The following is an 18,857-nucleotide window of genomic DNA, read 5'->3' on the forward strand; positions in this document are numbered from 1 at the left end:
GCTACAGGATTGCACTGCTTACGTAGGTTATGGCAGGTGGTATTTATCATACCCACTGTGACTCGGATGGACACCCTGGCGAAGTCCTGTATGTGCTATCTGGAGAAAATGCAGGAATCAGGACAAAGGCATGGAGGCAGGGCACAAGGACAAAAGAGGGAATAACATGAACAATAGTGAGCAACTACTTTTGTCACCAGGTGGCATTTTAAAAAGGCACTTATTTTCAAATAGGCTTCCATACAAAGGTGAGTAAACAGAACAATCTGTCTTTGAAATCCTACCTTTAGAGTCATTTTTATCCACTGTCTACACATCTTAAGCCCAAATTTCCCTATCCATCCCAACCCTTAATCTATGAGAGTATTCTGTCTCGTGTGGTAGCTTCTGCAGCTTGTACTGTACCCCAAAACGCTGACCCTTGCTGTCCACAGTTGATTGACCAGGCAAGGGTCTTTCCATAATCTAACCAGATTTTTAAAGAATTTGGAATTGTGACTTGGAAGGAATTGTTGGACTCTATTTGGCACTTGAACAAGGAGAGTGATAGCAGGAAAACACGGTGGCAGGGGAGAGCACCAAAGGTCTTTGATTTGATGCCTCATGAAGTCTGTCTGTATTTTCTGCCCTTTGGTTCCATAAAACAAATATGATGTCTTATAGTAAGTTCCCTTTTATTTAAACTAGCTGGCACAAGTTTCCCTTTGAGTCCTATTCTTCCTAGGGTAGCAGGCGAGTACAAGCATTTGTAGGCAGGGATAAAGCGTGTTTTCTACCTCGGGAAACGTAACTACTTGTGTGCTAGCTAGTAAAGAGCTAGGAGAGGGTGCACGGTTTATCCTGAGCTCCTACTGACCTTTGTGTCTTGCTTTGGGACTGTCATTGTTTGTCTGGAGGGGGGATTAATTTCCTGAGCAGCTTCTCTTGTACTTTATGGACCCCCTTGTTGCTTCTTTTTGGCTTTTACCTCTTCTGCCAAATGCCTCCATCTGCCCCATGTTTTCCCATTTTCTATATTTCCTAGGAAATAGGAAAAATATCTGATTCTGCCAAACTTTACATAATAGACCGTAGGCACATGGATAGGCTGCCATACATGGTTTCTAGCCAGTTTCCCCCTCTCTGCCATTGGAATACCATCTACGCTCCAGAGTTGCTGTGAGGGTAAGGAAGTTGAAGTTAAGCGCCTACTACCACATTTAGTAAATTTTAATCTATATGTTGCAGGTAGAAACGTTTTATTTGGAAATAATTGCAAACTTAAAGAAGGTGGCGAGAATATTACAAATCCTTGCATACCCTTCCCCTGTTTTTTTTTTTTTTAAAGATTTAGCCATTTATTTATTTGAAAGAGAGAGCATGAGTGAGTGTGGGGAGGAGCAAAGGGAGAGGGACAAGCAGACTCCACACTGAGTGCAGAGCCCAACATGGAGCTCAATCTCACGACCCTGAGATCACAACCTGAGCCAAAATCAAAAGTCGGATGCTCAACTGATTGAGCCACCCAGGCACCCCTCCCAATTTATGTGTATAATTTTGTGTTTCTGAATCATTTGTGAGTAAGATGCATACATTATGGTTCTTTATCCCTAAAAACTTAAGTGTATATTTCCTTAGCCTTACATAAACATACTAATTATCAACTTCAGTAAATTTAACATTGATATAATCCTATATTCTACCACACCATCCATTTCCAGCTGGCTTTTCCAATACAGAATTCCAGCCTAGGAGTAGGTATTGCATTTAGTTGTCATGTCTCTTTAGTCTCCTTTAATTTAGGACATTTCCATAGGCTTTTTTTTTTTTTTTTTTTTTTTGCGTCTTCTTATAACACTGACAGTTTTTATTGTCCATAGCATTGTAATACTGGATAACATCTTAGTGCCTGGGACTGGGTTGGCGCTTATGTATTGCTTGAGATCTTGACCAAACAGGAAAGAAAAATGGTTGGTGAATGCTCATCTGGGCTGTAAGGACTGTTTAGGCTTTTACTTTAAGTGGTGAAGCATATCTCGTGCAATCATTCAGAATTAGATATTTTAACATAAGCGTATCTAGCTTGACTTTACGTGGTTGCCTCCATTTTTTGTTTTTTCTTAAGTAAACTCTATACGCAATGTGTGGCTTGAACTCATGACCCTGAGATGAAGAGTCAAATACTCTACTGACTAAGCCAGCCAGGCATCCTGGTTGCCTACTCTTTAGCTGATATTTCACTGATTCGGTTTTACAGTTCCCCTTTGTGGAATTTTAATTTTTTTTAAAGATGTTTAGTCATTTTTCCTGATTTGCAAATAAGGTAAAACCAAACAGTGAATAAAAACCACTTTCGTGACTTAAACATATTTTATCTAGATTAACATTTTAATCAATAAATTATAGATAATTTATATACCTTTGGTCAAAATTATGATCCTTTGGATAAAATCTAACCATTATTGGAAAGTTAATATCAGAGGGAAAATATGACTTTTTGAACGCAAGATGAATAAGAGACTACAAAACACACAGGTTACACTAACCTCAGTGAAGTACATACACAATTACATTTAACACAGTAGGTGAAGAACTTTCCCCATTTCACATTAAAATACCTGAAGATGCTAATCTTCCTTATCCTAATGCCGTTGTACTGAATCCATCAACAAAACCATCTTCTGTATGGATTTTTTTTTCTAATTTTTTGTGCATAAATCTTTCTACTCTACCCCAACTCAATCAGAAACAAAACCAGGAATGATTTACATTTTTCTTTGTAGTATGCATAGTAGGTATTCAGCACTGATTATATGTTGTTTGACATTAGTAGAAATTGATAGAAGTGTTGCAACATATTAATACAGACAAATCAGGATCTTAAATCCTAAGTGCCTTTTTAGCTGGCTGTGTGGACTTAAGTCACAACTTTAAGTTTCAGTTTACTCATCTGTAAAATGGGGATAATTACAGCTCTTGCCTCCTAAAGGCAGTGTAAGGCTGATATAAAAGCTTTGAAAATAATTAAACAAGGCTTATGAGATGGGTCTAGTTTGGCCACCATTTCCATTCTACATTTCAGTATTCAGCGTAGTGATTTAATGTATTTTCAGGCTTTTATGTCTGTACTTGTATATATCTCATCACTTACAAACAGCTCAACTAAGAAAAGTCTGAGTCACCCATAAGGATGGCAAAGTGAAACAAAGCCACCTCCAAAGCCCCCAAAATCCCAAGTAGGACCTCACCTGAGGTGGAGTCAGGATTCTGGAGGTAAATTATGAACCACTACAGGGTACAGGGACCCCAGACTTTCTGGTGGAAAAGTCATTAATTCTGTGCCAGAAATGGAGGGCTGATGCTCTAAATCCCATACAAATCACTTGGGAATCTTCTTAAAATGCAGAAAAATAGGATTTATTAGGTCTGGGGTAGATGCAGCGATTCTGCATTTGTGTGATGTGTCTGGTGCAGTATTTTGATGCTTTTACTCTAAAGACCGATGATGAACATACACTGTATAAAATTTCAGAACATATAGAAAACAAGAGCCGTGTTTACAAAATTCTTTATTTACATTTTAAGCTGACATTAAAACCTTTAAGATAGAATGGCTGAGATGAAATATACAAAGTTGATATCAACACATTCACATTAATTTTTTTCTCAAATGAATCCTACAGATGGCTTTTGATGAACTCAGGGTTTTTTCACAAAACTAGTGTTCCTTTAAATCGTGGTGTGAAAATGTCTTCCTCTAAGAATAAAGTTAACTTGAATCATTCAAAAAAGCTGAGAAATAGAAGGTTAATTTTATTAAACAGCTAATCATATGCCATAAAATAGTTTTCTATTTTAGAGTGCTGAGATGTTCAAATAGGTCCAAATATGATACAATAAATAAGTTTTAAATATGGAATGCTTTGGTTATTAGGCTTTGACTTGGCTTTTGGCATTACTTGTATATCATTCCAATGAGCCGTTACAGGTAATCCATTCAAAACAAGACTTGCTTAATACTATTACAAAGCACTTGATAGGAAATACCTTTAAGATGCTGACAATAGCAACATTATTTCTCTTTTCCTTCACTCAGGAAAAAAAAAAGAAAGAAATCAAAAAAATAAATTCATTCCCATATGTTAAAGTCCACCATAAGGTGGACTTTTTATTCATTCTTTTAAAAAAAAAAGTTCATAATAATACCTGACCTGGGTATTTGTACATTATTGAAACATTAGACCTGTAAGAGCTCCATCTATATCCTGAAAGCTTATGATTTTGTGATCTATTTATGTAAAATACGCTCAAGATTAAATATATATAAACAATGTATTTGAAGCTTCTGGGAAGGATTCACATTTAAAATAGTTTTAAAATCTAGTTTTTTAAAAGAGTTTTAGAAAAATAAATAAAATACTGTGATCGGTTCTACCCCTCCCCCTCTGCTTTTCTCCCTTCACAATTTGAGCTTAAGAGTTCAGGCTTCTAAAAAGCAGAAGAAAGCAAAGTAGAATAATGCAGGTTTTGTGGTCCGTGTTTTCTCTGTCCTAGTGTAACATTATCGCAAAGGCAAACCTGACTCTTTCCTTGAAATGAATGTCCCATCTTCTCAGACTAATTTAAATAACTCTTAAGAAAGCCAAAGAAAGTTTAACCAGTGCTTTTAATAAACAAGTAGCTAAATGCCTATAAAAGAATACATTACTTGTGATTTTAAAGAGTGCTATTATAAAGTCTGAGAGCAAAACCTAAGTTCAAATTTAATCTCTTCAAAAGATTTTTTAAAAGCTGTAAATGCTATTATAAATTGCCAGCTAAATTCCCACCCTAGGCTACAAAAATAAACTGCTGCACAAATGTATGAATTTAAGGTAACTATTTCTCATGTTGATCTTTTTTCCTTTTAAGTGCAGTAAAGCCAGAAATAAAGCACCTAGGTGTTGATTCAATTAACTTTCATTTGAGCAGCATTTGATTTTGGATAAAGGGATTCTAAATGTAGTCTAAAACTTTCCAGAAAGTCATATTTACATTCATTACACAGCATTTTATATACACATAAATACAGATTTATGAGAAATTAACCTACGCTTTTTGTAATGTAGAAAATAACAAAAATTACAACACATGATCACATGCTAAAGCCAGTTATTTGAGAAATCTGCTTGGTGTTCAGTTTTGATAGTAATAACCGTGAGTAACTTGAAGCATATCACATAAATACACCACAGATGCATAGTTTATTTATGACCTTAGTAGCCTAGGTCTGTCCACAGTTTTAAGTAAAAAACGTTCTCTGTTGAAGCCAATGCCATACAAGTAGCTGGGTCCACTAGTACTGTTTGCTCTGGGAAGAAAGATTAGGGAAGGCATGATATCACACATGTTTGGAAGGGTTATTATAGGGAAGGACTAAAATTAATTATTTTTCCATGGGGAAATCAGGACTTTCTGATAGTAAGAGCTGTCCAGACCTGGAAAGGTTTGCTTCATGAGTGTGGATTCCAGTCCCACCAACGGCCATGCCTTGTCAGAGCTCTGGTAATGAGGACTTCTGTGTTGCCCTAGCTCGTCAGGTGGGGCCAGTAGGTGGTTAGGCCGTGAGGAACCTGAAAGCTGCTTGATGCAAGTTACTCTGAGATTTTTAAACATTATATGACTTCTTAGGCAGTATGCTTGAATCATTGGTTCCTGCCCATAAAGCAGTGTGTGATTTTTGCTGTTTCCTGTCTTGTAAATGGATGGGCGTGGCCTTCCAGGAATACATCAGAATGAATTTTTCTTATCTAACTGCTGTTCCACAAAAACAAACAGGTGACTAGAGTGAGCTTTGTGAGTGTCCTAACCCGAAGTCCTCCACCAGCGGCTGGCTAGGTGACTAGAGTGAGCTTTGTGAGTGTCCTAACCCCAAGTCCTCCACCAGCGGCTGGCTGGCTAGGTGACTAGAGTGAGCTTTATGAGTGTCCTAACCCGAAGTCCTCCACCAGCGGCTGGCTGGCTAGGTGACTAGAGTGAGCTTTGTGAGTGTCCTAACCACAAGTCCTCCACCAGCGGCTGGCTGGCTAGGTGACTAGAGTGAGCTTTGTGAGTGTCCTAACCACAAGTCCTCCACCAGCGGCTGGCTGGCTAGGTGACTAGAGTGAGCTTTGTGAGTGTCCTAACCCGAAGTCCTCCACCAGCTGCTAGCTGGCTAGGTGACTAGAGTGAGCTTTGTGAGTGTCCTAACCAGAAGTCCTCCACCAGCTGCTGGCTGGCTGAAGGAGGCTAAGCAGCAAAGATTTGATTTGGGGGAAAATAATTACCCATCCTAAAAATGTCACCTGCTCTATAAAGCTCAGGTGTTGGGAACTGAATGGAAAATCCTCCCTGGCACTCTTTTACCTCAGATGGCATGCCAGGGCTAATCAGAGTAAGAAATTTTATGATCCGATTTGAAGTGCTGGAAGAATAGGAAGCATGGAAATTTTAACTTATGTTAAACAAGCAAGTAACTCTTCCGTAAGTTTTTAACTCTAAAATCAAGGCTTTTCAGAAGAGTAAATTCACGAAAAAGGTAGAAATAAAAATCCATGGTATAGCTCTAAATATAAGACAAATAAGGTCACATGGTTTATGCATTTCAAATTCTTGAAGAGGCCCTACAGTGTTTCAGGAAGATCATTCAAAGTATTGTTCCCTGAGTTCTTGAAGCAACCCTAAATGTAAGTTCATGAACCCCGAGTCTTGAGAGAAACCCACATGGTTTGCTTATTTCTCTTCTAAGAGTAGCTGTTTCCTCCAAAGTGATTTGTTCAGTGCTTTCCCTATAGTTCAAATGCTTTAAGAACGTGGCTTTATCCATTTTTTAGAAGATAAGCTCCCCAAATGAAACTTCTAAGAAGGAAAAAAAAATGTTTGAAGAAAGTACAGTTTTAACATTAGTTAACAGGGCAGTTGAATAAATCAGTTTTACATCTATAATACATCAAGAGTGGAAATACTGTCAAAAGTGTTAGAAGGTAGAGTACTATGGTCTCTGGCTTTTCTGACCTCTGTGGTTATTGAGCCCAGGGTCTGTCACCAAAGAACCAAAATTATTAGAAACGGAATGACTGTTCCATATTTGAATGTATAAGAAGACATACATTTGTTGTTTAAATAAAGATCAGACAATAAACTAATCAGATCTTAAACTTTAAATATCTGGAATTTACACATAGCTTTGTACATAATTTAAAAAAAAACTCATTCAGAACTGGGGATTCTTGCATTGTGTTCATATATCTACCTTTTTGGTGGCTATTAGGATATTTTTTAAAAATTCAAAATTGGGAATAATTTGGTCTCTTTAAAAAACTAATTATAATGAATGGAGACTCCAGTTCTGTTGCTGGCAGTTTTAGGTTGAGCTTAACTTTAAACCATTAAAGGTTTAAAAAAAAAAAAAAAGGTTGAGAGAACCTACTGAAATGTTCCGTCCATTTCAGTAAAGTGCACAAATCTGTGTGTCTCCTTTGGCTTGGCTATGACCTCAAGGGAGGCGTAGAAGTCAGCGGTGCTGGTGCCAGATTCCTGACTATATTACTGAGGCTGGCAATCTTCTCTTCTAGGAGGTAATTTTTCTTCTCTGCTGTTTTTTGTCGCTGTTCAGTCATTTCCAGAGCTTTCAACAACTGGGCATTTTCAACATACAAATCCTTCACCATTGCATCTGCTTTAGTATTCTTGCAGAGCTAGAAACAGAACCAGAAACATCTTGACTCCATTTCTGTAATTAAGTTTAAGGGTGTGACATTAGGACAGTTCATAAAGGCAAATGACGTCTATCAATCATATTTTATTTTACAACACAGGTTTGACATCAGACCTGGCATCAGGGATACAAAAAGAGCAAATTCACTTATACCAAGCTGTTTCTTTGCATAATGTTTGTAGAAGCCACTAATAAAAAGAACAGATTGATATTCAAAGGCTCAAAAATCAAAGTCCCTTTCCACCTAAATAAATTAGGTATTACCACTTTTTCATTCTCTACAAAATATCAAAATATTTTTATCGCTTCGGAGGTACAGGGTATGAACTTTAACTCTGGGAAGCTTAAACATCTGCTAAGAACATTCATGGCTGTAACCTGATTATTTTCAAATTTGGTCCACGTATTACATACAACAAAGAGGTGAGAATGGGGCAGTCACTTTTCCTTAACTCCTCCTCTTTTGCACGGTAGCGCTTGTTTAGAAGATACATTTTAATTTTTAGGGTTAGAATATATAGTCTAGGTTGGGGTGGGAAAATTTGTCAGCAGCCTTGGGATACATTTATTCTGGTTCCTATTAATGTATTCCAATCTCCCTTCCCTCATTACACCTCATTTTACACCCAGTTTTAACAGGGCATCTAAAAGTATAGAGGTTTAAGGGAATAAAGAACAACTTGTGCTTAGCTAATTTATTTCAAAAGGCAATGGTAAAGACGGTGACACTGAAGCCCAGGACCAAGATGACTGGCAGGTGCAACATACTGACCTCCTCTACTGAGCTGTCCTAGGACAACTTTTCACCCCTCCCCCTCTCCCTTCCTTCCTTCCTTTTAAAAAACACTTTGATGGCTCCTCATCACCGACAGAATGAAATTCACGCTCCGCAGCTCAGCACCTAAGGCTCTCTGCTGCCTCCTCCGTTGCTCTAGTTTCTTCTGCTTCTCTCAGGACAGTATGAACTGTTAATGCCAAAACGTCTGTAGATGTCCACACCCCACGTGTTGCCATAACTGTGTGACGTTCCCAGAGCCTACAGTGCCCTTCTCACATCTCTTCACCTGTTCAAATCTTACTCTGCATCAGTAATTGGTTTAAGAGGCCTGCAGGAAACTTGCTTTAAACCCAAGTTGGATCAAGTATTTCTTCTGTTTCCCTCTGCTGAAGTGGATCCCATTTTATTTTCAAAATTACCATCTTGCCAAATGCTTGACACGTTGTATGTGAACTACATTCCACACAGGCAGGATTTTGTTTTGTTCTCTGCTGTTCTCTGGTGCTTAGAACAAGACTTGGCACGGTAGCAGCTATGTTCTGAGTGAGTGATTAAAGGATAGAATAAATGCTTTTGTGTAAAACTTTCCTTTCTTTCTATTTTGTGATTAAGACATTGGGCAAAGGAAAGTTCCAGTCTGCCTCTGCATTGAGATCTTCTCTTGGGATTATTCTTCTTAAGTTTTATATATCTAGAAAACCAGGTAGGACAATTTCTGCCCCTGCCCCTCAGTTCTTAATTTCAGTTTCCAAAGCACTATTAACACATTCCTATCAAGTAGTCCTTTTTTGCATGTCATCAGTGGTTACACAAATACTTTCTAAACCCAGGCCACACCTGCCACCAGCAGGTGAAAAGGATCAGTCTGCATCGTGGTCCTGGAATCCAGGGTCCCTATTCTAATTCAGAGGACAGCCTTTGGGGTCTGGTTATAGCTGTAAGGTACTTTTTGAGGTCACTATAACTGTTGCAAACAGGAAAGCTGAAGTTCCATTTATTATCCCCCAATTTTTTACCAATATACATTATTTAAATAGAACGTTTCCTATCTTGGGCAAAAAATCTACAAAAATTGAATTTGAGCTGCTGAACTTTGTTAGGAATCAATTCGTTAGGTCTGCATCAGTCTCTGTTAGCAAACGTACATTTTTTAAATTGTGGACCAACTGGTCTTAAAAGAGCTTTGGGAAAATAATGTAGAATACAGAATTCATCCTTCTGGAGTGGTATGGTATGGGGGAGAGCAAATCCTAAATTCTGTACATTTGTAGTAGAATTTGCCTTTATGTGACAACAAAAGTGAACAAGTTAGTGGCGATAAAGGAATGGAAAACTGGCGTGAAACGTGGAATGTGAGGTGGGTGGGTGGAGGTGACCCGGGAGGCTCACTTGTTCTTTGAGCTGATTCACTTTCTCCTGAAGAAGCCTTTTCACCAGTTTCAATTTCTGTTCAACTTCCATCATCCGTTCCTCCATGACAGTCACCAGTTGTTCCTGGTTTCCCTGAAGCGAAGAAAAAAAAAAGGGTATTATCATTTGAAAATCATGCCATACTGAAAAGAAAACACTAGTAATTTATTTTTCCCCAGAAGATGCCTAGAGAAAGGACAGGAAATGTTTGCCTTTGTAACTGGAAGGGTGGATTTCTGGTGAAATGGGGGTTCTGCACAACGCATGGGTTGCATGTTAGAAAAGAAATCCTATCAGAGAATCAAAGATTTAAAAAAAAATCTTACCTGTGTTACCATCTTCCCCTGAGATAAAGCAATATTCTTAAAACCCATAACTTAGTACCTCTGTGCATCTCTTCTAGTAAAATAGGTATCCAAAGTAAATTAAACTATAGTTATCAACCTTCCATCTGTGATTTGGGCCTTTGCCATACGGTGGGTCTCTCAAGAATAAAACAAAATGAGTTTATTCAGCATCACCTAACAAGTCCAGTCAGCTTGCAATGTGCGTGTCCATTTCTCCTGTGTGAAATGGCCGGTTACTGTCAGAGTGTGTGTGAGTGTTCCTTTCCTCGTAACAATCAGCCTCTTCCTGCCAGTTACTGTAGTCATCTGTTTCCCAATGTGACTTGTCAGTGTGAAGCAAACATCTGCACTGAGGATGGGTTTATCATAAAAGATTTAAAATTAAGAATCCTCTCCCCACACATGATTCCTAGATAAAACAAGAGGACAGAAGACCCCTGGGTGCCCCTCCTCTCCTCACACAACAGTGATGGATTAAGGAGTTGTGTGGGGTTTGGAGAGCCCAAGGACCCACAGATTTAGAGTGCAACCAACTGCCCCTCCCGGCAGGCCACTAAAATGTCCATATAAGGAATTTCAGATTTTAAAAGGTTCTTCAAGTGTTTACGCGAAACTCAGGTGTTAATGGTTGATGGTATAACTTCTTTTAAAAGCATGCAGAATGACCAAACGTGGGTTGGAAGCCAACATTTGTTTGGATAAAATAACAGCATTTACTCAAATATAAGCAACTAAACCATGTGACTAATTTAAAGACAAAAATTATAGTAGGTAAAGTCTAATGCAGAAAGTAAACCTCGAGAAATCAGGCTGTGAGAACATCTAGCTTTAAAACATACTGTATTTTAAAAGATATAATGGCTTTTTAAAGTTCAAACGTAAGTGGGAAATGCCCGATTTCTACTTGCCTGAAAAAAACAAAACAAAAAAACCCATAACAGGTAACTCTAAGAACATGGAACAGGGCAAAAGAGGAAAAACAAAGTCAGTCATATATTTAAAATTTATTTTATTGTCAAAATTTTCCTTTTTCCTGTCAAAAGAGCATTATACATCTTAATACAAAACAGTATAAATAACCCAAATTTTCTTCAAATTCCATATATAAAAGTAGTACCTCTTGTTAAAAATAGTTACAGCATATGGAATGAGAAAATATATATAGAATACATCCTTTTAAGAATCTCAAGTCCACACTCTCTTTAAATGGTATAAATAAAACGATTCAAAACAAGCTGAAATTTGTGAATTTGATTCACAAAGTCTGTCATTTCTACAATAAATAAGAGACATAATACTGCAAAGGCTTAATAATAATAATAATTTAAAAGAGCACTTGATTCCAAACCATTTTTCAGCTTATGTCTCTGTGTGTGGGGGGGGGGTGTGTGGGGGTGTGCATTTGAATATCTGCCATGGTAACAAATGTCATCACTAGCAGCCCAGTTTTCACAGGTGCCCAATCCTTCTGTAGGAATCTGCATGCACTGCTCGCTGCTCCGGTAGCAAGGCCTAGAGAAAGAAGGCAAGTGGTACACTTCACCCTGATGTCAAGATGATGTTTTGGGAGGAGTCTAAATTCACACACTTATAATGCAAACAGTTTTTAAAAGCACACACATTAACACCACATATGCAAGCAAAGCAACACAGAGACAGAAAAAATCACATCACTCCACACACAGAAGCAACATGCAGATATTTTGTCATCTTAAAATTAGCATCAGCTCAGTTACCAGAAATAGAGTCTGCAGTGGCATTCTAGTCACTCTGCCGTCCGGCTGGAGAATTTTTTTTTTTAAGATTTTGTCCTTAACAGTTTTTGTCTAACCTATCCTGAAGTAATTGGAGTGGAAGGATATTATTTTTAAACATCGGCAGGTGGGGTGGAAGAGCGTGCTTTGAAAACACTGTGGATGAGAAAGCAGTGGATAAAATCTTCACCTAATCCTTCGGTTTAAAATGTCTGTTAAAAACTGAAGTCAAGGTTTTATAATTGAGTTCTGTAATGAATTGCTGAAGCATCAGCTCCCCACTCCACCAGCACAATTTGGAAACTGAGGTGGAATAGAGGAAACTTCCAAAAACGTGGATTTTTAAAGCACAAAAGACAAAAGGAATTTTAAGGTTTTGCTTGAAAGACTAGGTGACAGCAGCAGATCATGACAAAGCACAGATCTATACTACTAGAAGAGGAAGACAGAACTGCCCCAGGGTCTAATTACAGTGCTAACTTGACATTGCAAAGCACTCTGAGACGCTTACAGAAAAGGGGGTGGAGAAATTCCTTATTAAAAGTCCACTGAGAGACAACAGAAGAAAAGCATCCAAACCAGAATGAATTTAGAATTATACAAACTAAGTAGTATTTTTTGTTTTAGTCCTCATTCTGAATAAACAAATAGGGCAAGCAAAAAGCATTAAGAGACTTCCGAAAAGGCTTGACTATGAAAACATGTAAGAGAACGATTTGAAAACCCGGTTGTATCAGATTGTGACTGTAGTGAGCTAGGATAATGCTAATTCAAAGGAAAGGGGAAAAGATGTTTACTTTCTTAAAAAGAGGTTTTCAAACTCGATCATTCTTAAAAATTAAACGAAATACATCAACTCAAGTCACTGACTACACTATTAGTTGTTTAAAGTCCCCACTTGTAAATTCTATGGAACTCAGCAGGCTGCACCCCTCTTTGTTAATAATGCATATCCTAGAGTTGCACTTGAATTCTGTAATATTTTTGGCATCGGACAAATGTTAAGTCAAAAAACATTAGGTCAGTTGTACACTATGCTCAAGTGATCCTGATACTTCGATTACAGATGTGCAAGGAGACCCAGAACACTTTGTTCCCCAGCTTTGAAGCTGAGAGTGCAAGAGCATCACTGCAAAAAAACCCAAAACAAAACCCCCACATAACACTGCAGTTCTGTGGATCTGTCATACAGGTAAGGTGGAGCTCTCTGACAGATTTGGGTTCTTGATCCCCACCTTTGAACTGTATCGCTTTCCCATAAACAGGTTAACCATTAGGGAAGAGCGAGCCTCATACCTGTGGTGTGTTGGTTTCGGAGGTCCTGCTTTCAAGTTCCTCCTGCAGGCACTGGTTTGTCCTCTCTGCCTGCAGCAGCTGGTGTTGAAGCTGCAAAAACTGCTCCCTGGGCACCGTCGGACAGGCTTGCTGCTGGCGCAGCTGGAGATCCCAAGCACGAGGGGATGGGCTAGGCATCACAGTGGACCTCCGGTGCTGCATCTGGAGGACAGAGGCAAAGCCCGGGTCAGCGGCAGTGCTTTCCAGCACAGAGCTACTCTTGAAAGTGTCAAGCAGAGTGAATGGAGCTGATGGATTCATTAATGACTTCTCAGACCCACTGAAAACTTGAAAACAGGACAGACAGTACATGACTTGAGTAGAAGTAATGGGGAAGCATCATTTTCCTTAGCAGATATTATAATTAGTTTCGACTTAACACACTGTGCTTCCTCACTCTTCAGTGACGGCTATATGGGCATGAGGTACAGCATACACAGGAGGTGTCTGGGCTCTACTTCATTGTCTCCTTCCCCTAGAACATTTAATTATGCCTCTTTAAACAAACCAAACACTGGCAGGGTTGGAGTAAGCAAAGGGGAGAAAGTGGTTATGCTTTCGGGTTTTGCCACTTACCATTCATAAAGATTCTTCAAAACAAATGTTCAAGGACTACATATTTTCCAGGAGAGCCATTTTTTCAAAGAATCTCCTATCTAAAATGATTTTACCCTAATTTAGTTTATCAATGTTAAACTCTTAAATAGCACTATAAGATAAGCAATTCTGGGACAAAGGTGATATCCTAGAATCCCTGGGAATTGAAGTGCATGGAACAGAAGTATCTGTACAAGACAATGAGGAAATGATATGTGTATCACATGCTAAAGCTGGGGAGAGGAAAAAGGAGAACGCACTGCATTTGGCCAGTGAGGCATGCCGCTCCACATCTGTCGACACATTCAGCAGACAGAGGACTCCACAGAAGGCATGCAATGAACATGACCAAGTACCAGACTCAAGAAGCAGCTCCTCCAGGCTTGTGAGAAGGGAAAAGGGCCTCCAAGACACAACTCTAATTACACATCACGAAACTTCAGAGCCACTATCCATTTTCTTAAATCTAAACTTCTGAGGTGGGAGATTACCCATTTCAAAATTTTCTAGTTATAGATTCAGAAACCCACCATTTTATTTGCAGGAAAAAAAATAGGGAGAATTATGATCCTATGATTTTCTATCCGCAGGATGATTTTAAATATTGAGGAAAATCCTGGTGTAAATGTAAACAGACATACTCCATAGTTAAAGCAAAATGGAAATGAATATTGGCTCTTACATATTTATTAGCTGTTACAGTCAGTAGAAATGATTACGTGAACAAGGGGTCTAATGAGACATCTCCATGCTGTGAAATTCATTGAAAGAGAATGTCTACCTTCACACACTATCTCAGGCAGAGAACTGCACCCTTCTCTGCTAGTTCCAACCACAGAGTTCTAGGTACAGGTTAGCCACAGACAAAACAAAAACAAAAGAAAATTACAGGAGTCATAAAAAGAGGAAGAAAAGGATGAATTATAAAAAGAGAACCGTTAAAACAGGGTCTATTATATACCTGAACATGTGTGCCCTAGTCAGTAAGAACTTATAAGAGACCAACATTTACATTTCTCTGTATATCAATTTCACACATCTTCGAATGTCTCACAGCCTTAATCCTGCAACTGCTTCCTCCCCTACTGTGATTGGTTAGTTGGTGAACTTACCATCTTTACCCCCAACAGAATTATTTAGAACATTCCAGGTCCAGTATGGATGGATCTGATACTAAATACTTTTATCGTTTACGTTCTGCATCTCCACATCGCAATTTTGTTGCTCAAGTGTTGGAACTGTTGGCTCCGCAGACTTGAGAACTGCTGATACAGACTGTAACCCTTTTCTTGAACGTTCAAATGGAATTGTTTACAGAACATTCCCTCATGTAGTTGAAAAAGCCCTGGAGTGGGAATTAAAGATCCCAAATCACTAGAGGAGGAAAAGGAAGAATTTAATTGCCCTAGGCTATGGGTATGTATTGTATTAGCTCAGTGACTTTGTTTTTTGAAGACTTTAAGTAATCTCTACACTCACACTCAAACTCACAACCCTGATATCAAGAGTCGTACACTCCAACGACTGAGCCAAGCAGGAGCCCCTAGATCAGTGACTTTTAAACTGGCATAGAAGGATGAGGAGAAACTCCTTCCTGCAAGGAAGGACATACATCAGATTGGAATCACCTAGAAAACTTCTCTTAAAATCCTTGATCCCAAAGGTTCTGATGTAGGAACATGTCCCCACCAGCGCTCAGCTCCTTGGGCAGACCCAGTGAGAATCGCTGCCAAGTGAAATGAATGCACCTATCGCTCAGGCGAGGTGGGCACAAAGCATGGTGTGAAAACCGCCGTACGCTCCCCAAAGTGGCCCAATCCATAGATATCAGAACATAAAAATCTAATTTGTAGGGCTGGTGGGATGGGGAGAGTTATTGCTTAATGGTTAGTCTTTGGGGGTGATGCAAATGTTTTGGAAGGAGTGGTGATGGTTGTACAACACCGTGAATGTAACGAACGCCACTGAATTGTAAGACGGCAAATTGTGTTATGCGTATATTTACCACCATTTAAAAAATTAACATACCAGTCATTGCATCACACACTTCAAACAGGTGAACTATATGGTGTATGAATCACATTTTAGTAAAGCTGCTAGAGAATCCAATTTGTATAGGTCTGTACGGAGTTAACAGCTGTCTTATTGCCTAAAGAAAATTTCATTAGAATAGGGTAGAAGATGTTCTTTTCAGTGCTCCAACGGAAAAATCGTGCTTTAGTTATTCAGCTCTAGTGCCATGAACATTCGATTTACTTCATCCATTAGCAAATATTTACTACTAGGTCAAGGAGAAAAATAATGAAAGGAAATTGCTTATGATGGCTAGTCATGTAAAGTGGGGTGAGGAAGAGAGAGGGGTTTCTGAGGCCAGCTAGAGCAGGTGGGAGAACGGGCCTGTTGGCAGAACATCTGGAGAGGATCTGCCAGTGACTAAGTACACCCTGTTACTTCTCCATTTGGTACGAGACATGTGGAGCTTAGCTTCAGATATCTTATTCATCACAATATATAATTATTTCATCAGAAAGCATGTCTACATCTAAACACAGCCTGCAGCTCAAGCTTTGGAACACATTTATTATATGCTGTCAGAGAAAGAAAAAAAGGGTTTAGATTTCACTATTTCTAGTTTAATCTCCCTATTAGCGGATAAATCAGAGAACATAAAATTGGCAGAAACCTCAGTGGTCATTTAAATGTCAGTGTGACATATATGTCCATATTTCACATTTAAAAACCATCTATTTAAAGTTACCTTTGCGTGTGTCCAGCTTCATAAAAGAAAATGTCTAAATCTCTCTCATCCTGTAATTCTGGATCTAAAATATGTGTATACATAGTACTTTTTAAGAGCACAAAAAGATATTTTCTACCCATGCCTCTCTACCTTAAATAAATTTTACAGTCCACTATGTGACATTTTCATCTACCCCAAGCAAAACATCTCAGTGAAATTTCTACTTATTAAGGAGGATTTGTATGTAAGTTGTTTTAGATCCTGTAACTGTATTTAGTATTCAGAAAGCAATCTAGTACACTGGAAACTCAGTGTCCACGCGGACAAGTTTTACAACTCCACTTTTATACTGAACAGCTGTACCTCTCACAAGGCAATGCTAAGTTACAAATGAAGTAACGAACAATGACAGCACTTGAAGATTAAACTTCTAAATGCTAATGCTCCCAAATTCCTTGCATGGATTTCCAAACTAAAGAGGTCGTTAGCAATCCCATCTGTAAAACACTACACCAGGGGAGATATCTGGAAACTGTTACAACCCCAGCAGTGGCGGGGGAGCTCTGGGCCTCTTGGCCAATATCAGACAAAGCCCCTGCCCCCTGAATTTGTGGAGGTATGGGTCCTTGCATTTTAGGATAGTCCACACTATTCCTTCCTTTGGGAAGCAGTATGAATTCCTGTGACTATGTAATGAGCAAAAATGTCTATCAAACGTGGTAAGACACACCAAAGAATTCAGCCTGGCAGCATACTTTTTCTCTTTTCTTCATAACAGGAATTCAACGCTATGCTGGCCTCTCCCAACAAATGGCACATTCATGGATTAAAATATTCTTCATAGCTAAGGCCAGTTGCTTAAAAACTTACCTCCATTAGCTGTTCATCCAGTTTTACTTGTTTCTTTTTCAGGCCTTCATTTTCCAAATGAATCGTTTCTAATTCTCTTTCAAGGGAATTCATCTGACTGACCTGCTAAAAAACAGAAAATTCCCTTTAAAAAACCCCAACACTTGAGTTGCTCTACTTTTACAAATTTATGCTAGTCAGAAATCTTAACCTTTGGTAGAAAGTGGAGGTCACTCATCAACATAATTCAGTGCAGATTACATTTAAGTAGGATAGTTTTTAATCACCACTGCTTACATGGAACAGATCTCATAAGGCACCTGGCTTTCAAACCTCAGTGCCGCTCCCTGTAAGAAATACATCCAGGGCACAAGCCCATGCCCATAACCAGGTATAAATACACATCACTGACAGAACGCTTCCATGAAATGAAATTTACCCTCACCATGAGCCATGTACTCTGATATTTTCTAGCATATCTTCTTAATGAAAGAGGCTGATGTTTCACTAACTTTCATGATTCTCTACTATGGATCTGCAGCGGGAAAAACACTGTCTTAAGGCATAAAGGTTTAAAACGGAGAGTACATAAAACCTGAGTTCAAGAACTCCTTTCTCAATTTTATTTTTTTTTAAAGATTTTATTTATTTATTCGACAGAGATAGAGACAGCCAGCAAGAGAGGGAACACAGCAGGGGGAGTGGGAGAGGAAGAAGCAGGCTCACAGCGGAGGAGCCTGATGTGGGGCTCGATCCCAGAACGCCGGGATCACGCCCTGAGCCGTAGGCAGATGCTTAACCAACTGAGCCACCCAGGCAACCCTCCTTTCTCAATTTTAAAGATGAAATTTGAAGATTTTGTGAGTATCCATTTTTGGAATTCTCTATTATAGGAAGAATTTAATGAGCTACATGACCCGGAATTTAGAATATTGCTAAGTAGTAAACATATGAATATAGGACGTTGATTTTGGTTTCTATCAAATAGAGTTGAGGAGAGGAGCGAGAGTTGTTAAAGAGAAGTGTAATCGCTTCAGGTTAAAACGTATCATTAGACTTTTCCCTTAGCAGCTGGATGAAACCCTTTACCTTTCTGAAAAGTTTATTTGAATGTACCTACAATTGAATGGTATTCAGCTTTAGAGCACAAACCAAGTCTTCTTACTGCCTACGGTCATGATAACTTTCACAAACTTAAAATTTTCATACAATTTTTTTTAAAGATTTTATTTATTTGACAGAGACACAGCAAGAGAGGGAACACAAGCAGGGGGCGTGAGGAGAGAGGGAGAAGCAGGCTTCCCATTGAGCCGGCAGCCCGATGTGGGGCTCA

General features: G+C 38.8%; 1 protein-coding gene across 1 annotated transcript in view; it reads right to left on the reverse strand.

Moving 5' to 3' along the window:
- Positions 1-3,530: 3,530 nt before the first annotated feature.
- NIN (ninein) overlaps positions 3,531-18,857 on the reverse strand; it is a 94,129-nt gene continuing 78,802 nt past the window's right edge. The window contains 4 exon segments of the mRNA XM_040620896.1: positions 3,531-7,694; positions 9,882-9,995; positions 13,300-13,500; positions 17,546-17,647. Of these exon segments, the coding sequence (XP_040476830.1) occupies positions 7,485-7,694; positions 9,882-9,995; positions 13,300-13,500; positions 17,546-17,647 (627 nt within the window). The 3' untranslated portion in view covers positions 3,531-7,484.

The sequence above is a fragment of the Ursus maritimus genome, unplaced genomic scaffold, assembly GCF_017311325.1.
Source record: "Ursus maritimus isolate PB19 unplaced genomic scaffold, ASM1731132v1 scaffold_36, whole genome shotgun sequence".
In the NCBI taxonomy this organism is placed as follows: Eukaryota; Metazoa; Chordata; class Mammalia; order Carnivora; family Ursidae; genus Ursus; species Ursus maritimus.